This window comes from Ailuropoda melanoleuca, chromosome 15 (genome assembly GCF_002007445.2).
Source record: "Ailuropoda melanoleuca isolate Jingjing chromosome 15, ASM200744v2, whole genome shotgun sequence".
In the NCBI taxonomy this organism is placed as follows: Eukaryota; Metazoa; Chordata; class Mammalia; order Carnivora; family Ursidae; genus Ailuropoda; species Ailuropoda melanoleuca.
This window is the reverse complement of record NC_048232.1, coordinates 80,437,539-80,457,340: the sequence shown is the minus strand read 5'-3', so window position 1 is coordinate 80,457,340 and position 19,802 is coordinate 80,437,539. Positions and strand designations below refer to the sequence as shown.

The following is a 19,802-nucleotide window of genomic DNA, read 5'->3' as shown; positions in this document are numbered from 1 at the left end:
TCAGACACTGGCTCTTGACGGACACACCCCAGGACACACGTGGATCTCTCTCTCACACACACGCCTCACACTCAGCACTCACACACCTCACACCCCATACTGCTCACACACACACCCCTTACGCTCCACACACACACATGTCATCCCACTTCACACTCACGCACATCCCGGGACCCACATAACACAGCACACGGGCTTTCAGGCAGGCAACCCCCTCACGGGATCACCTCGGACCAGCCTGTGCGCACCCAGGACACCCCAGTTCACGGCACGTGCTCCGGAGCACACGCGGGTCAGCCCCTCCATGCTCGCTGCGGCCCTGCCCACTAGCGCTGGGATGTGAGCCACACGTGTGAGCTCAGCGGGCTAGGAGCCACGCTACAAAATATAGAGAGAAGCAGGGGAATTGAATTTTAGCCATGTTTTTACTGAATCCAATATAGCCACCATGCTGTCATTTTGACAGGTCATCGATGTAAAAATTCTTGTTGGGATGTTTTACGTTCCCTGTTTGCACTGTCTTTGAGACCAACTGCGTATCTTTCCCACGAAGCGCATCTCGGGTCAGACTGGCTGCATCCCAGGGGCCCAAAAGCCACGGGTGGCCAGTGGCCACCAAAACGGAGAGCACAGCTCTAGAGAACCATGGGGTAATTCAAATAATTTCCAGCAGAACAGAAAATAGGATCGAACCCCACCCCCACCCCACTTTCTCCTTTTCTGTCCCCGGAGCTCGTGGGCCTCCCATTCTCTCTCTGGCCACCGGACCCTCTGGTCTCACCAGTCTCGGTAAGGAGACCCCTGAGAGCCCCTGCCCCACAGCACGGGCCCCTCTGCACAGCCATCCCCGACCCCCATCCTCAACCACCCCCACCTCCTGCTCTAGGGGACCAGGGACTGTAACCAGGCAGGAATGTCACCAGGCAACAGGCCTCAGGGGAGAGCTCGGATCTCCCGCACCTGCCCGCAAGCCTCCGGGGTGCCCACGGGGCGGGGTGGGGCGGGGCGGGCCGTGCCTGGCTCCTGCCTCCAGCCGGCCTGTTTACCTATGCTCAGTCACAGTGCCGACCTGAACCCGGCAGAAGGCCCATGGAGCCTGGGGCCACAGGCCACAGGGGACAAGGGCCAGACACCCTGGCCATGGCTCTGGGCCATTGATCCAGCCCAGGGAGGCTGGGTGGGGGGTAGGGAGACCTTGGCCTGGACAAACAGAGGCTCTGGGGCCTGCGTGCCGGCCCGGCACCCACCTGGCACTCCCAAAGGTAAGCGAGGGGCCTCCAGAACAGGGGACCGGGATCCAAGAATGACCCGGTGACGGTGTCCATTCGGAGAGCCAGGCCTGTCTCCCTGGGGCTGGAGCCATCGGCCCTGCTCTAAGGCCAAGATCGGCAGGGCCCCATTGGCCAGGCAGTGACTGGGTAAGCAGAAGGCGAGGGGCCACAGGGCCGGGACTGAGGCAGGACAGGGTGTCATGAGGCCAGGCGTATGGACAGGCGCAGGGGCCGTGGAGGGGCTGCAGGTTTGGGGTGCTGGCAGGCCTGGGTTCAGGTGGGGCTGGTGGACTCTGAAGCAGGGACTGGGCGGAGGGGAGACACCGGTTTGCCAGGCTGAGCACCCCACCCTCACTCTGCGAGGCTGGACGTGCCCCCCTCCGAGCCCGCATTCCTCCCTGGGCTTCCTGGTGTGGGAGTCTGGCCCCGAGCCTGACGCTGCGCTGAACCAGGGACCCTTAGCTCCCAGGTCCAGACTGAATGCAGCTGGCTCTGCGTGCGTGCGTGTGTGTGTGCATGAGTGAGGGTGCGCACGCTCTTGCACGTGCACACGCTCTTGCACGTGCACACATGTGTGAAGTGTGAGCAATGCATCCATGAGTTTGTGGGTCACAGGCAGGTGTGGGGGTACCTCCATGGGTCTCAGTCTGTGCACACCCATGTACGCATTTGTAATGCATTTGCGCTTGTGGAAGGGATTTCCATGCACACAGCCCCACACTTGGGCACACACGAAATGGCTTGTAGCAGGGATCTACTCTAGGCCCTGGGGCGGCCTCTCTGGAAGCTGCCTCCCGTGGCCCTAGATCAGGTTTCTGGTTCTGTTCCTCCTCGCTGTGCCCTGCCTCGGATGAATGACCCTGGCAAGTCATTTTATGTCTCTGTACCTCATTTTCCCCAGCTATGAAATAAAGATAACGAAGCACACATCCCCGGCTACTGGAGGCTGAAGGAGAATGTGGCTGGCGGCATTGCCCAGCAAAGCGCCCGCAGGTGGGAGGAAGTCCAGCCCCCCACCCCGGGAGTTCTGCTTCCGTGGCGCAGACTGAGGACACTCCAGTGGTCAGAGAGCAGGAGGAACAGGTGTCAGGGAGGGGGCCAGGTGCTGGGGTCAGAGAAGAAGCTTGGGCCAAGTCCAGCCTCTCCTTCCAAGGGGCTCACCATCCGGGGGCAGGGGATGCCCCCATGGTGAAGGGCGCAGTGATGGGGGTGGCCCAGGACGCTTCAAGAGAGGCAGCTGCTGGGCCCTCTGGGAGAGCTGCCAGGAAGAGGTGGGAGCTGGGCTGAGGTGTGCAGGGGTCAGCTGGGAGCTGGCCAAGGCAGAGGAGGGCAGCCCAGGCAGAAGGAAGAGTGTGTGGGAAAGCCAGGTGACATGGGTAGGAATTTTCAGGGTTCAAGAAACAATCCATGTGACGTTCTTCATGCTACGAGCCCTTGCTCTGTAGAAGTTTTCTCCCATCTGTGTATTGATAGAACGGATAGCCGACACGTCCAGTGTCACTGGGGTGCCAGAGGGGAGAAGAGGGAGCGGGGAGAAAGAAGGCCAGGCCACACGTGCCCACAGCACCCTCCAGCTGTTGGGAAGGAGCTGGGATCCTAGCATTCAGTGGCTCGACAACGATGATGGGGTGCCAAGCTCTGCCGTCGGAGCAGGGCACGCAGCGGGGAGCAGCATACGCCCCTGCTCGTGTCACTTACAGCCAGAGAGGAGACAGACAAAGGACATGGAAGCCTATCATGCAATTGAGGGCCTGAGAAGTGCTACGAAGAAATTGGAGCAAAGACGTGAAGGAGGGAAAGGAGCAGGCCATGGGGCAAATGGAAGGAAAAGCGCTCCTGGCCGAGGGAACAGCAAGTACAAAGGCCCTGAGGCAGCACGCACTTGATCTGTGGAAGGTCTGGCAAGGAGCCGGGAGTGGCTGCAGTGGAGGGTGGGAGAGGACAGAAAGACCAGGGCCATGTCACCCAGGCCCTTGTGGGCTGGGATCTGGGCTTTGGGCTCTGTTCTAGGTGGACGGGAGCCATGTGAGACCCATGAGCAGGGCACACGGTGAAAAGTCCACTCCGGTGGTCGTGTGGGAATTCGCTGGAGAGCATGAGCAGGCAGCTGGCTATTGCAGTGGTCAAGGTGACAGATGATATTGACCTGGAAGATGGTGGGAGCCATAGAGGTGCCAGGAAGGGGTTGGGTTCTGGGGGCAGTTGGAAGGTAGAGCCAAAAACCTTTCTGATAGACTGGACCCTCGAAATAATGGGGGTAGGGGGAGAGGTCAGCAGGGAGTTGGCCAACTCAGGGGAGGACAGTATAATAGTAAAAGACAAGAGCGGTGGGTCATCTTCACGGCACTCAACGGTCACCACTGCCCATCTCCTGCTGGGCTATCAGCCCCAAGAGGACTGGAGAGAGGTCTCCTGTCCCCCAGTATGCCCCCCGCCCCCCGCCCAGAGCAGAGCCTGCATGAAGCAGGTGCCTGACAAAAATGGAATGGTTCAGTAACCAAAACCAGGCCTCCATATGCAGACAAGGCATGTAAGCCCCAGCCCCTAGCCTCCCAAGTCCAGCTTCCTGGAGGTGGGAATGCGTAGGAGAGAGTACTGCACCAGGAGTCTGGAGACCCTAGCCATTCACTCTTTTCTTTCATGCAGCAGGGCCTGTCCTGGGTTCTATGGGAAAGCAGGGGTGAATGAGACACAGACCCGTGTTTCCTGTAGGGGGAGAGAAACAGAGCCAAAGGCAGGCATACTAGGGGCGCCGGGTGGCTCAGTGGGTTGAGCGTCCGACTCCTGGTTTCGGCTTGGGTGCTGATCTCGTGGAGCCCCTCCTCAGACTCCACCCCCAGCAGGGAGTCTGCTTGAGATTCTCTCTGTTTCTCTGCCCCCACCCCGGTACGCTCTCTCTTTCTCAAATAAATAAAGAAGTCTTTAAAGAGTACATACACACACAAGCCAGGCATACTGCTGATCTGACCCAGGGCTGCCCAGGCGAGGAGGCCGCTTACCACCCAGGGCCTAGGGACCCATCCCCGGCTCCTGTGGCCTTGCACGCGGGCCTTTAGGGAATCCCTGCAGTCCTCGGGCAGAGGGTGGGGCGGCACAAAGTTGTGGTTTTGTAGGCACGCAGGGTGATGTGCCTGATGGCAGTTAGCCATCAGGGTGGCTGTTAGCCACAAGGGGATTCTGAGTGGTGGTGGGTGGCTGGCGGTGGGCAGGGAGGGCTGTCTGGCGACAATGTGAGGACATGCAGGAGGAGGAGATGAGAGACAGCAAGTCCAGGGAGGAGGCCACCCCAGGAGTCCAGGTGGGAGGTGATGGGGAGCCCAGGTGAACTGCACCCCCTCACCTTGGGCTGTATCTTATCTTGGGTTTTTACACAGTGGCTTTTCTAGAAATGGGCTCCTCTGAGATGCTCACCGTCCTCCCAGACCAGAGAAGAAGGGAGGGGAGGCCTACCGAACCTCCTACCTTGGACTGCTCCCCTTGGCGCCTCCTCTAATAGACGTCTGACTTTCTCTGTGCCTCATTTTCCCCGCCTGTACCCTGGTGATGTGGGAGGCAGTGGAGCGTAGGGCTGAAGACGCTACTCTGGAGACACACCGCTTGGTTTTGCAACGTGGCTCTGCTGCTAACCAACGGGGAGACCTTGGCCAAGCCGCTCAACCTCTCTGTGCCTCAAACTTCCTCATCTGTAGAATGGGGGTAATAGAAGAACCTAGGTCCACAGGGTCTCTGTAGGTGTGCATGAGACAGTATGTAGAAAACAGTTGAAACAAATGTCCCCAAGGCTCTGTGAGTCATCCTGAAATAGCTTGTTAGTGATCCAGACTCAAGAGTAAACCAGAGGTGTGGCCACCTGGGGCAGAAGGGGTGGACCTGGGCTGAGAGAAGGCAAGGAGCCGGCCTGTCCCCTGGGTGCACCCCGATCTAGCCCCGCTCAACTTGTCGGGGCAGGCTGTTTCTCTTTGCTGTGGACACTTTGGGCAGCGGGCGGGGCTGTCCCCGCCATTGCAGGATATGTACCCTCCTGTGCTGTGGCCCCACGAAAGCCAGCAGGGCCTGCCCCATGTGTGCTGATGTCCTGGGGTGGAGGGGGTCTCAGGCAGCTGAGAATTACAAGCAGTCCCTCCTCCCTTGCACTGGGTGGGGACAGAGAGGGTCACGGTGGCTGGGTGCCAGAGCAATGCTAGGAGGAGCGACAGGGAGCAGGGAAGCAGGGAGGAGGGCCAGGAGGCCCCTTGAATTCAGGTAGAAGGACTTCGACCTTCACTGAGGAGCCCCATGTTCAGAAAACCCACTGTGTAAAAACCGAAGACATGGCTCCAAGGAGACCCCACTGCCCAGACCCACATACACATCAGGGATGTATATTAAAGCCCCCGCAGCATTTACGGATGCATAAGAGGCAACTTCTCGGTGGTCTAGAATCCTCGCTCTGCTGGTGGGTGGGTGGCTGGAGGGCCTTCTCTGTGCCGTGGGAAAACCTGCCTGAGAAGCTGAGCAGCTTTTTGGCGGGGGAAGGGGGGAAGGGGGCATCTGAAGACACAGCTGCAGACTCAGGGCACTGAGAGGGGAGTCACTCAGTTATTATTAAATCATGATTGTTCATTAACAGCTCATTGAACAGGAAGCAGCCCAGGGTGGTGGGAGGAGCAGGCGGTCAGACACCTGGACTTGGCCCCCCCACCCCCGCTTTCCCGCTGTGTGACCCTGGGCCAGGGGCTTAGTCTCCAGGGTTCAGTTTTTTCATCTGTACAATGGGGCTGATAACAAGTGACAGATATTCCAATCACATTGGGAGAAAGAGGCTAGGAACACCCCGGACTGAGTTGCGGCTAAAACACTCCGGGTCTCAGTTTCCTCCTCTGTCCAATGGGTACAGAGCCTTGAAAGGCGTTTGGAGGTTCAAGCAAGATAGTACGCGTCACGTATCTGTGCAGAGTGGACCTGAGGAAGAAGAGTGCGTGGGGACAACAGTCCCCACGTCCCTGGGTGACCAGAGGATGAAATGAAATGCGTTCCATAGGCGATCAGTGACTGGTAGTTTGTGCCTCCTTCTCTGTCCCGAGGAGACCTCCGGCGGGGTGGGGAGACCAGAGGGATGGGACTCCTGGAAGGACAGCTCCTTGGCCCAGCACGGCGCTGGCTCAGGGGGCTGCCGGGGGAGGACCTAAGCGAACGGAAGTCATCAGTATTTTGGGAAGCTGTACTTTGGAGAACCAAGAGGGAGGAAAAGCACCCAGCAGAAGGAAAGCCAGAGGCACGAGGAGCTGGTTTATAGACATTTGTACTCCACATATTCCAGGTGTGGAAATAATCTCCGGGGGGGAGGTGGGCTCGGGCACTGAAACCTCCATCTGTCCTCTGACCATAGAGGGGCTGGTACAGCTGCAGAGATGGGGGCTCCCCAGCCAGACATGGTCCGGCTCTACTGCGTGCCCTCTGGAGCGAGCCGCTCTGAGGTTTGCTTTCCTCCTCCGAGCTGCTTGGGGCCCACTCTCGATCACTGGTTCCTGGAGTTAGGATCTTCCTGTCCGAGAGGCGGGGATGCTGTCTTACTTCCGTGCACCATGGATCTTGGCAAAAGCTCCTTTGCAGATGTCAGGCCATTTCCAAGCCTGGTCTGTTTCTCCACCAGGATGCCCGTGGCCGAGGCGCCCCAGGCAGCGGGCGGACAGGGTGATGGAGGTGACGGAGAGGAGGCAGAGCCGGAGGGGATGTTCAAGACTCCTGAGGACTCCAAGAGAAAAGCCCGGGACTACCTCCGCCTGGCGCCGCTGTGGCTGGCCCTTGTTGTGCTGGCTTCAGTGGGGGTCCTGCTCTGGTATTTCCTAGGTAAGCGGGGGGCCCTTTTGGGCGAGGCAGCTGGCGAGGACTTGGGATGGCTGTGGGGGGTGTAGCAAGACAGAATTCCAGGCCCAGCAATGCCTAGCAACACAGTGCGTGAACTTGGGCAAGGCACTTCCTTTCTGAGTCTTCCTTCTGTCCTGGGAGATGGGAGAGCTACCGCACCTATGTTCTAGGTCCTGGGGCTCTGGCGAAGTGCAAGTTCCTTGCTGGACCCAAGTGCCCCCAGCTCCCACCAGCTGGGGAAAGGAGTGCTCTCACAGCACCCCACTCTTGTGAACCACCGAGTAGAAGGAGTGTAAACATTGCCTCCCCTTGCCTGAAGCCCTCCTGGGTTGCCCCTGGGCTCGGAGCCAGTTGGCTCATGGGAGGAGGCTCAGTGGCGCCGGTGATGCCTGGCACGAGTTAGCGCCTCTGCTCACTTGAGCCCAACCTGAGAACTTTTCTAGGGTGGGGACCACAGCTCTGTCACCTCTGGGTCTCCAGGGCCCCAGCATGAGTGGGGAAAAAGGGGAGGGAGACACAGGACTCGAGTACCCAGGGGGGGTGTCCTTGCACAGAGCTGGCTTTCATATCCCAGCTCGGGCACGTTTGCAATTCAACACGCAATGAAAGGGGATCAAGAGTGTCCCAAGCAGGCAGCCCGGGGCCCCTCCCTTGTCCTGAATCTGGCCTCCCCCTCTGGTATCACAGCCCTCAACTAGTCCCCTGGAGCCTCGGAAGCACCTGGTCCATATCCTGGGTCCATTTGTCTATCCTTCCATTCATTCATTCTTGCATGCATGGATTCGTTCATTCATTCATTCATCCATTCATCCATTCATTCATTCAATAAATACTTTTTTTTAAGATTTTTTTTTTAATTTATTCATTTGACAGAGATAGAGACAGCCAGTGAGAGAGGGAACACAAGCAGGGGGAGTGGGAGAGGAAGAAGCAGGCTCCCAGTGGAGGAGCCTGATGTGCGGCTCGATCCCAGGACTCCGGGATCACGCCCTGAGCCGAAGGCAGATGCTTAACCTCTGCGCCACCCAGGCGCCCCTCAATAAACACTCTTGAGCTCCTACTATGTCCTCCTCCGAAACCGATGCAGAGTATACATCATTCCTTCTGCTCTTGGCAATGGGAAGGGATGGATAAAGCGCATTAGAAGGTGCCGATGAAAACATTCCCCTACGCTGCTGCTGCGGAAGACTCATTCACTCATGCATATTCACATGTTCAGTACCAGGCACCTTCTGTGCCCCAGGCTCTGGGACAGGCTCTGCAGATAGCCCCTGCCCTCACCATAAAGCATGGCATGGGCTAGGACAGAGGAAGCTGCGGGCCCCGGGGAGCCATGGTGGAGACAATGCACCTTGCCCAAGGGATCAGAGCCTTTCCATAAATATTTGTACTGGCGGAATTTCAGGCCCTTTGAAAGGAATAGGGACTCATTTTGGAGTATCATCAGGTTGACCCTTGGCCCAGCTCCAGAGGCCGTTGGCGTAGGGGAGGTCTGGAATCGGCCCCTGGGCCCAGGCCTGCCGCAGACCTACCTGCCGTAGCTCAGAGGGGACCGTGAACCTGCTCCGAGCCTCAGAGCCGACAGAGAGTCATGTGGGCGGGGGCGGGGGGTGGTGGTGGTGGAAGCTGTGTGCATTTCACCACCGGCAGGAAGCCAGCACCCCAAATAGCGCAGGGCCGCCAAGGCCTCCTTAGGCAGCCAGATAATTAGCCTTTGGGGTAAACCTCGCTGTCAGGCTGGAAGGCCAGGAACTCAACTGCCAATTGTCTTTCTTTGCGAAGTCTAATTTCTCCTGACTGTGCTCCAGGGGTGAATCACCCCTCAGGGAGTGGGTGCTCCATGGGGCTGAGGACCCAGGGGGTGAGCGCTGCAAAGCCTCAGCTGGGGGAAGCCAACTGCTGCACCCCCAAAGGGATTTAGGGTAAAGGCGGCACTTAAGGAGCTGTTTGAGGGCTCCCTCCTGCCCAGGCTCAGGCTGGGCTCTGGTTACCGGGAACTGGGCAAAGACAAAGAGATGCATCTAGAAGGGGAGAGAAAGGGACCTAGTCTACGGGCACAGGAGAAGCCCAAAGTGAGTTGCCAACGACTGGTTGAGTGGCAGTCTGACGCAGAAAGGGGCCCGAGAGGAGAGGCGGGGGTGACAGCTGGCTCTGTCCCGCACCGCGGGTAGGCCCAGGCCCCAGGGTATCTTCTGCTTGTGCTGGGAACCCTTAATACTGCCCAGTTGCATCTTCCTCGTACCTTCCCCCTCCTGCTCTCCTGGCTGACAGTTCATTCTTTCTTCCCAAACCTCCCCCCCCACCCACACCCACACCCACACACACACATTTTGCCTCCTGTTTCAACGGGTAAATGGAACCATTCAGAAGACAAGCCCCATGGATGCTGGCCACACACCTTTCCAGATGCACCCATGAGATCTGCCCTCCTGCCCCGTCCCCCACGGATGAACCGTCCCTGCCCCTTCCAAAGGCAGCTGTCCTCCAGCGCGGTGGCCGGGCTCCCGCAGTGGCCCTTCCCTTACAAGCACACTCCTTGCTCCCTGCACCAAATCCCGCTGGTGCCCCCCATTTCTCTGCTTCCCCTGGCAGCAGACTTCTTGAAAGAGCTGTCTCCAATTCTGTACCCCCAGCCCCTCGTGCAGGTTTCCCAGCTGGCTCCCCGCCCCCCCTCCAAGGGTGCTTACCAAGGTTGCCAATCGTCGGCTTGCTAGATCCGATGGCCAGCCCCAGTCCTCATTGCATCCCAACCATCGGCAACACTTGACCGGGCACCTCACTCCCTCCTCCTTGAAACCCTTTCCTCCCTTGGCTTCCAGGGGGCCCCACATTTCTTTTCTCCCAGCTCATAGCTGCTGCTTCTCGGGCTTCTCCAGCAGGATGGATGATGGCAGGAGCTTCCTGCGGGTCTCCTTGCTTCTGCCCTTGCTTCCTGAGAGGCTGTTCTCCACACAATAGCAAGGGATCATTTCAGAAAGCATCACAAAGCCCCTAACCTCTCTGCTGAAACCTCCCACAGTCAAAACAAAGTCCCCCCCTCCATGGTCGGCTAGACTTTGTGCGACTGCCCTCTCCCCCTTCTCATCGCTTCCTGCTTTCCTCTCCTTCACTCTTTGCTGTTTCTCAGATCCACCAGATGATCTCCTGCCTCAGGGCCTTTGCACTGGCTGGTCCCTCTGCCTGGACCACTCTTTCTATAGATTAACATTCACGTAACTGACATCATCATCCTCTTCCCTGGCCTCCATGTGACAGCCCCCCTCCCTGACTCCCAGGACACTTATACCTCTAATATGTTGTATACTATGCTCGTTTATTGTCTGACTTTCTCGCTAAACTACAAGCTCTTAAGGGCAGGGTTCTTTTTTTCTGTATTGTTTTATTCATTGTCATACGGCTGTATTCCTGAGTGCTTTAGACCGGTCCCTAACGTAGTAGGTTCTTAAGTAGCATTTATTGAATGAATGCGTAAATGAATGACTAGGGGAATACGCCCACGGCTAAGAATCAGTCTCTTCACATCAGCAAAAAATGGGTCTTTACAAAGTGGAAATCTGATGACGTCATCCCCGATCTTAAACCTTTTGCGGTTTCCTTTGGTGCAGGTAAAGACCCAAATCCTGCTCCACTGAGGTCCCTGCCTCTTGTCGCCCCTCCCCTTATCTGATGGCTCCAGCCAAAGAGGTTTTTTAACCCAGTCCTCACCATTATCCCTCTGCCCAGTCCTCACCATTATCCCTCTGCATATGTTTTCCCTCTGCCCTGAAGGTACTTCCCTTCCTCCCCTCTTCCCAATGGATGCTCCAATCCTCCCATCTCGGCGGGACTGTCACCCAGACCCAGGCCCAGTTTCTTTGTCATGTTCCCTAAGTGGCACCTTGGGCTCCCCTTGCAGGCCTCATAGATGGGCCTGTGTGCTGTGAGGTCACTGGAGTCATGCCTGTCTTACCCAGCATGGGCAGCTCTGCAGGGGGAGATGCAGCTGTCTTGGTTAATGAGCGTGCCCCACATGGTAGGTGAGGCCGGAACACCCTGGGGAATGGAAGGGTGCATAGAGGTGCTAACCCACAAATTTGACCTTCTGGGCCCTGTGGGTTTCCTGGCTTTCATGTCATCTATATCCTGGACTGATGATTACATCAGCTTCTGACTAGGAGCCTTCAGGATACGGTCCATCTATGGGCCTCTTTCCTCCCTGTCACTAAATACACCGGGTGACATGGCGACAGTCACAGAGATGATGATGACGGCTGTGCCTCAGAGGCCCAAGATGCTGGAGGCTGAGCTGGGGGTTTGGGTGGCAGGAGAAGGCGTGGGGGAGACAGGAGCCTCCACCGGCAGCCCCCTTGGTTGACCTTGTCGGTTGTGTCCTGGGCAGGGTACAAGGCGGAGGTGACGGTCAGCCAGGTGTATTCCGGCAGCCTCCGCGTGCTCAATCGCCACTTCTCCCAGGACCTCGCCCGCCGGGAGTCCAGCGCCTTCCGCAGTGAAACTGCCAAAGCCCAGAAGATGGTAGGGAAGGACTGAAGGGATGGGCAGGGTGGGGAGGGGTGGGGGTCTGCCCTGATCATGCCAAGCCGATGGGTCAGTCCCTTCAGAGCACGTCCTGGGAGCAGAGTCCTGGTCCAGGCATGATGGAAGGGGATGTGGCCTAGGGTGGTGGGAAAGGTAGTGGGCTCTGGGGTCAAAGGCACTCAGATTAAATTGTGATTGTGCCACATACTAGCAGTGGAAGTGGGGGGAAGACAGGGCAGTGCAAGGACGCTGTCAGGACCTAGCCCCGTGCCCTCCCATCCAAGGCAATGTTTTCCTGCCCTGGGGAGGGTCTCTGGCTGCCAGCATCTTCCATCCTTCTGCTGTGGGACTGCACCCTGCCCAGTAGGACAGGCCGGAAGTGCTGAGGAGTGGTTAGCCCTAGGAACAACCCTTGGGTGGATCAATAACCCGGCTCCCTTAGCCTTGGTGAGGGGACAGTTCTGAGGATGCCCCCACTCTCTCCCAGAGCTCCGTGTCAGTCTCTGTCTCAGCTGCCCACGGCTCTGTCCTGCTCCTTCACAGCCACGATGGCTGCCCCCCTTCCGGTCCGTCTTCCTCACCCCCCACTGGTGTTCTCCAGAGTTACCTCCAAATAAACCCCTCTCCCCACGTCCTTGTCCTTGCTTCCGGGTGACCCACCCAAGGCTAGCTTCCATCCTCTGAAAAGCGGATGAGGACAGTGCCTATCCAGAGGGTTGAGGAGTGAATGAAATGATGTGGACATTATTTCTCTGCTGTTCAAAGTGCTTTACAAGCAAACAGTCCTGTGGCCCTGTCCTGCCATCAGCCCTGGACTTGACCGTGTGCGCACACCGACCAGCTGAGCTCCTGTGGCTGGTGGCTGGTGGCTGGGAGTGAGCAGTGGACTCCGGAGCCAAGTGGGGCTTTCCAGAGTTGAGGGGTGACTTTTGACAAGAGGGAGAGGAGCCGTGGGTGGTCTGGTGTAGGCCAGAGCTGGTGGAGGGGCAGTACTGGGGGGCAGTGCTTAGGGACGGGGGGAGGGGAAAAGAATGGGGGTGAGGCTCGTTTCCCTGTGTGGCCACTGCCTGCCAGGTGACCAGAGGCAAGCCCCTCTATCCCGCAGATTCCTGTAAGTAGGGCTGCCCTGAGGGGCACAGGGCACGCCAAGGCAGGAAGGAGGTTTCTGCAGATGGTCACCGGGGGGGTCTTGCTTCCCCTCCTTCTAGCTCAAGGAGCTCATCGCCAGCACCCGCCTGGGTACTTACTACAACTCCAGCTCAGTCTACTCCTTTGGGTGAGTCGCCCTGGCCCCCCAAACAGCCCTCACTAGAACCTTAGACTCACAGAATAGGAGGGGTTGCTGTAGGCTTCTGATGCAATGCCCTTGTTTTTAAAAATGGGGAAACCGAGGCACGGAAAGGCAACTTGGCTGCCTGTGTGTGACCTCCCTTCGCTGAGCTTGGTTTCCTCATCCGTAGAATGGGCACAACGATACGGTAGGGATGCACGCTAGACAATGGCTGCTGCGTGCTTGGGCCTGGCGCGTATTAGGCGAGGCCGTGGTGGGAGCGGGAGTGGGGGGTGGCCCCGCTGTGCCTCTGATCGGTGGCAGACACCCTACCCTCTGGTGCTTCAGGCCCTCCCTGTGACACGGGGAGGTAGAGAGCACCTTGGGGGTTGTGAGGAGGTTTCCATGAAGGTAGACAACAGTGCCTGGGAGGTAGGAAGCGTGCAGCGGGCGTGAGCCACGCTTGGTGGTCTCCCCCGACAGGAGCGGAGGGCTGGCTGGGTAGGGCCAGATCTCGGGCGCCTTCCCAGCCCCTCTCGCTTCTGCCTGCCTTAGGGAGGGACCTCTCACCTGCTTCTTCTGGTTCATCCTCCAAATCCCCGAGCACCGCCGGCCGATGCTGAGCCCCGAGGTGGTGCGGGCCCTGCTGGTAGAGGAGCTGCTGTCCACGGCCAACAGCTCGGCCCCCGCCCCCTACAGGGCCGAGTATGAGGTGGACCCCGAGGGCCTGGTGATCCTGGGTCAGTACTGGGGAGGGCGATGCGGGACAGTGTGGCCAAGGGTGGCACAGGCTGCCTGCCGGGGCTGGACGCTCTCAGGGTGGGCCTCCCAGCGACCCCGGAGCCAGGACCGAGGCTGGGCCGCGGCAGGGGTCGGCACTCAGGGTCCATCTCGGACAGGCTGGCTCTGATGGTCTCTTCTGTTTTTAGTTTCATTTTTCATTTCGCTTTCTTTATTTACTTTTGGTCTTTGTTTATTTGTTTGTTCCTTTCCTTTTAACAGAAGCCAGCGTGAAAGACATAGTTGCACTGAACTCCACGCTGGGTACGCACTTTTGTTTCTCCCTCTCCACTTCCTTTTGAGTTGCTGTTTTGCTCGGCTTGGTCAAGCGTCAGGGGACCGCGTGGCTTCTGGGGGGCGCAGGGAGCAGTGGCCTGGGGTGATCCCGGGGGTGCCATGGTGGACTTAAGAGATGAGTCCTGAGGAAGGCTGGGGCCTGTGCGGGGAGGGGCATTGCACGCGTATGCGTGCACGTGCGTGCGTGCGTGTGCGTGCGTGCGTGCGTGGCCCGTGTGGGGTGTGAGAGTCAGCCGCCGGTTTAGGTGGACAGAAACGGGACTGCTTTTTTGTCCCTGAATTCAATTTCCACCCATCTTGGAGATGTTTCTGTCATATTCAAGGATACTCCAGTCACGTTTTCCTTCCCCTTCTTAGCTGGGGTCATCTGCCCTGTCCTCCAACCCCACTCCCATGCCATATTACCAGAGTCACCCTGTTTTCCTCCCAGAGGTTCCATGGTCTTCCTCCTGGGAAGCCGAGTACCAGCAGGGCCACCATGCTGCACAATGCCAGAGAGCACTGTCCACGTTGCAGTCTGTGTGACTGGGGACCCCTGAAGTTGTGCAGTGCACCACCTGTGCTACTGTACCCTGTGGTCCTGAGCACAAGCTCTTACATTCTCCAATTCTTCTTATGCTACCTAGAGTTTCTACCCAGAGCTGAGGCCAGGCTGAGGGCATCAGCCCCCTCTCAGGGAAGGAATCAGGATTTAAATCCTCGTTATACCCTCTTTTATCTTCTGGCTAGTCAGATGCTCACTTTCTTGGTGGATGGAGGCAATGAGGTCAAAGTATAGTTTTCAAATTGCTAAAATCATGATTCTCAAGTAAAACTGTAGCAAGCACACATCAAAGATGTATTTAACTTATTAGTGAGGGAACCAGTAGAATGGTAAAACTGGTTCAAAGGAGAATGTGAGAAACCGATCCACCTCTCACCTACCTCCCTACCTACCCTCTATCGTCTCACACTGCACTGCTACTCACATCGCCCTGACCCTTGATCTGGGATGAGCCTTCTGGCTGCCCTTGCCCTTGCTGGCTGTCCACGTGTCCCCAAGTTTTCGGCAGTTGCCTTGTAATTATCTTGATTTGGTTCAGTGCACGTCCGGCGTCCCTGGCCTCCAGGAGCACAGTGTCTCACGGGGCAAGGATGACAATTCAAATCCTTTATACGGGCTTCGTGAGCACTTCCCCCATGCCAGGCCCCGTGCCTGCTCTGCGGATGCGAGATGACCGTGTCCTCACCCCTGCCCTCGGAGGAGCTCTGAGCCCATGAGAGAGACAGACAAATAAACAGAATCTCATCACAGCAAGTGCCAGTGCTAGAATAGAGGTCCCAGAGGCAGTGGAGAGGGGGAATTGTTCCGCCCTGGGGATGGGGATGGACACCAGGGGCCATGCTCCAAAGCAGAGGAAGGGCCCTGCCCCTGGGTGTGGGGGGTGTGGGGGGGGGGGGGGGGGGGGGAGTTGCTCCTGCCTGGGTGGGGCGAGGTCCTGGCTACCCTCAAGGGGCCAGGCACGCACTTAGACATGGGACATAGGTAGGAATCTGTCAGGTAGTGAAGAGGAAGGGGCACTCGGGGCAGAGGGAACAGAATGAGCGAAGGCCAGGCGAGGAGAACGCACTGGACATGTGCACGTACTTTCTCCCAATGACCCGAGGTAACGGGGTCACCCAAGATGTGTTGGGTTATCAACAGAGACCAGGACATACCTCTCCACTTATTAGCCTCAAAAAAAAAAAAAAGTAATTATGAAAATGGCAAAAGCAAAGCATCAACTTGGAGCAAGATTTACAGACGACTAACGCCCAGAAACAAGCAGAAGGCTTTCCCCTGTCTCTTCCATTGGCAGGAGTCACAGGTCTCCCCCTGGGGAAATCCACTCCCCACTGGAGTCAGGATGCTGGGGGGCGGGGATCAGGAGGAGGGGGGTGAAGCAGCAGCATCTGAGCAAAGCCTGTTCACCTCCATTCCCTCACTGGTCCTCAGGGCACCGGGAGAAGGCGGTGGGATCCAGGGCTACTGTAGGGTTCATTTGCCAGAACCGGGTGGCCAAGCCACTGGCCCAGACTCACACGGCTGACGGGAGGTGGCGCTGGGACCGCAGGGCGGGGTGTAGGAGCTCCCTGCACACCGGGCTGCCCCGCACATTCCGGGGGCTCGTTCCCACATCCCCACGGCCTCATGGGCTACGGGAAGGTTTCAGGGAGATGCTTTCGCTCCAGGGGAGCAATGGTTTGTTCGCTGCGGGTCCCTGGAGCCTAAATCAAACGCACAGTAGGTGCCTAACGATGTTGCATGAGTGAGCGCGTGCGTGAGCGGCGTAGGCGGCAGGGCGCTGCCCGCAAGCGCATGGATCCGACCCCAGGACAGGAAGCATCGCGGAGGGGGTGGGGGTGCGAACCAGGTGAGAAGTGAGGGCGGCCAATGAGACTGGCTCTGTCTGCACCTCCAGGGGGGCCAGCCAAAGGGTGACAGGTCTCAGGACGCGCTCCCCAGCCCCGCCCTCCGCCTCGCCCCACACCCACCCATAGAGCAGTCACTGCGCCCACCGGGCCCCTACTTAGTGCGAGCCCCGGGTCCTGGGCAGCCGCGCAAGCACGCTTCATCCCCGAGCGTGTGACCACCCCGCGAGGCTGGTGCCGTGGCGCCCATTCTCTAGGGCAGCCAACCAAGGCCCAGAGAAGGTTAGATGAGCCGGGGTCTGTCCAGCACAGGTCTGTAACCGGGAACACTGACAGCAACTAGTTCATGGAGCCCTCTCGCAGGTGGGCATCAAATGCTTAATGAGCGCAACCTGCTTCATCTCGGCGTTTCCTGGTCCTCAGCTTGCTCTCGCTTCCTCTACCCCGGGCGGCCTCCCGACCCCACTGGAACGCGCTCCCTTCTCTCCACGCTTCTCCTCTTAGAGCACAGCCACCTTGCTGGTCTCCCAGCCTGCTCAGAGTTGCTCCCAGCAGCCAGGGGAGTCTGTGATCCAAGTCTGGTCCTGTCCCAGCCCTGCCTAACCCTCCATGGCTCCCCATGGCTGCGGGAGAGAGCACCTCCTCTCCTCGGTGTGATCTGGGCCCTGCCTCCCTTCTCCAGCTTGCTCTCTGGCCTCAAACCCCACCCTGGCCCCCGGCCCTTTGCTCACACTGTGATCCTGCCCCCACCCCCCAGGTCTTCCCTGCCCAGCAGCCTGGCTCTGAGTCCTTACTCCCCAAGCTATTACCGCGGGGCTCTGTACCTGCCCTCGCTGTTCTTGGTGCTCCCAGGCAGTGACTAGACCTCTCTGACACTCACCTGGCATGGAGAGCTCAGTGAGTGCTAAGTGAATGAATGAATGGACCATTGAGTGAATGCGTGGATGGGGAGACTGGACATGCAAACCAGCAGGGAAACAGAGAGATGGGACATAGCCCATTTGGGCTGATCCCCATCCAGCGGCTCTCCCCGCACCCCCACCCAGGTGAGGACCAGCTGGCCCCCCGGGTCTCTCCTCCTGGCTAACAGGGGTCAGGGGGCCTGTCCCTCTCCCTCCTCCAGGCTGCTACCGCTACAGCTACGTGGGCCAGGGCCAGGTCCTCCGGCTGAAGGGGCCCGACCACCTGGCCTCCAGCTGCCTGTGGCACCTGCAGGGCCCCAAGGACCTCATGCTCAAACTCCGGCTCGAGTGGAAGCTGGCCGAGTGCCGGGACCGGCTGGCCATGTATGACGCGGCTGGGCCCCTGGAGAGGAGGCTCATCACCTCGTGAGTCCTGGGAAGGTGGATGGGAGGTTGGGTGGGAAGGGGATGGGGATGTGGAGTCAAAATCACCCCGCATCCGGAAAGGAGAGGCTGGGTGACCCTGGTCCTTGGTACCTGGAATCTGAGAGACAGCGAGGCTAGCCCATAGAGAAGGAGAAAGGAGGCTGGAAATGACTGTGTGCTGTGTACAGTTCCCTTCTCCCTGAGCCTCAGTTTCCCCCACCTGTAACAAAGCAGTTGTACTAGACGACCCCTCAGGTCCGCTCTGGGAGGTGACGTGGCTTGTTAGAATGCTTCAGAGTCTGGCATCCCCCGGCTCTGTTGCTTCTTAGCTGCATGTCCTAAGGCAAGTGGCTTTGCCTCTCTGAGCCTCTGTTTCCTCACTTGTAAAATGAGTGCACAATCACACCCACGTTGCAGGGTTATGGTGAGGATTTAAATCCAACCAGCTGCGGGGCGCCTGGGGGGCTCCATTAAGCATCCGACGCTTGATCTCAGCTCAGAGCTTGGTCTTAGGGTCTTAGGGAGTTCAAGCCCCGTGTTGGGCTCCACGCTGGGTGTGGAGGCGGCTTAAATAAATAAATAATCAAGCAATCAATCAAACCGTCTGTGCCAAGACTGTCACACACAGTAATGCCATCCATGACGACTACATGTTAAATGTGCCCACTAAATACCCAGAAACCGCTGCTGGTGGGGTGGGCTGGGGGGGCGCCACGCTGCTCCCTTCTCTGCCTTGCTTGGGCTGGCCCAGCGTCCAGGCAGGAGCGGGGCTGGGAGCTGTGTGTTCAGATCAAGGGCAGTTCTTGAAGGTGAGCGGGGACAAAGTTCTCCTCAGCCCCCTCCCCACCGCCCCGGGCCTCTCTGAACTCCTGGCTCTGAGGCTGCACGCTCATTTGCAACACCCCCAACGTGATGACCTCAGTCTGGGGTGTGCGTGGGCTGGGTTCCTGGAGGGCTCTGGGAAGTGCAGAGAAGCCAGACATCATCTGATTTCCAGGCCTGATGAGGCTGGGGACGCTGACGGGCTTCCCCTGGGGCTTCTTCAAGTATCCCCCCACCCCCACCCCAGCCTGTTGTTAGGGAGGGGACCCAGTTCAGCCTTGTCTCCACTCACTGTGGCACTCTAGCAGCCCATGCCTTCTCAGAGCCTTGGAGGTCTAAAGAGGGGTCAGATAAGGTCGGGGGATCCTGACCCTTGCATCCCAGAGCCACGAGAGGTCTTCAGGGTGATAAGGAGATAAAGCAGAAGGGACGTCAACCAATTTTAACCTCGTGGCTTGTTTCCCGGGCTCCATACCCTGGGAGACTGGGAGGCATTTTACTTACAACACTGGCTCTGCTGAGAAGTAAAGAGAAGCAAAGAAACCTCAACATTAAGGCCTGCAGTGCCCATTGCAGGGGACCTCCGGTCCCTCAACGCTGAACCCTCATTTCCATGCAGGGTACAGGCTGGGCACTCGGGGGGCGCAGGGATCCGGAGGGATGGGGGTGGGCTGGGTAGTCTGGGCAGCCTCCTGGCCTCTCTCACCTGAGGAGCTGGCCTGAACCTTACAGGGCCTCCGGTCAGTCTCCTGAGCCAGAGAGGGTCGGAAACCTGCGCGTGGGCACACAGCAGGCTGGCCAGACTCCCAGTCCACCCAACCCCCTTCCCGGGCCCACCCACCCTGGCCACCTTCCTCTGTCCCTCCAGGGTCTACGGCTGCAGTCGTCAGGAGCCGGTAGTGGAGGTCCTGGCGTCCGGTGCTGTCATGGCGGTGGTCTGGAAGAAAGGCCTACACAGCTACTATGATCCCTTTGTGCTCTCCGTGCAGCCTGTGGCCTTCCAGGGTGAGGGGTCAGGGGTCCCTTGGGCTGGGAGGGGCGCCGTGGCAGAAACCCAGGCCACATGCTGGCGTGCCCTTCACCTTCTTTGCCATCATTGGGGTGGGATGGGGGCAGAGGGAAGGTTCTGGAAGCTCCTCGCTCTCCACTCTCTCATGCCCTTGGCCTCTGTTCTTTCCACCCTCTCCTGTCCTCTGTCCTCACTCCATTTCCCCACTGGCTACCTCACCCTTCTACACCCCCCGTCCCTGTCCCTCTCCTCCCTCATTCTCTCTCCTGCCC

At 58.6% G+C, this 19,802-nt stretch overlaps 1 protein-coding gene across 2 annotated transcripts in view; it reads left to right on the top strand.

Annotated features, from left to right (window-relative positions):
- Window positions 1-1,074: 1,074 nt before the first annotated feature.
- TMPRSS6 (transmembrane serine protease 6) overlaps window positions 1,075-19,802 on the top strand; it is a 38,018-nt gene continuing 19,290 nt past the window's right edge. Inside the window, exons 1-8 of one of the 2 annotated variants that reach the window (XM_034643726.1) lie at window positions 1,075-1,262; window positions 6,904-7,100; window positions 11,497-11,630; window positions 12,842-12,909; window positions 13,459-13,643; window positions 13,906-13,947; window positions 17,495-17,699; window positions 19,390-19,526. In XM_034643726.1, the coding sequence (XP_034499617.1) occupies window positions 6,905-7,100; window positions 11,497-11,630; window positions 12,842-12,909; window positions 13,459-13,643; window positions 13,906-13,947; window positions 17,495-17,699; window positions 19,390-19,526 (967 nt within the window). In that variant the 5' untranslated portion in view covers window positions 1,075-1,262; window position 6,904. The other variant, XM_034643727.1, reaches the window with a different exon arrangement.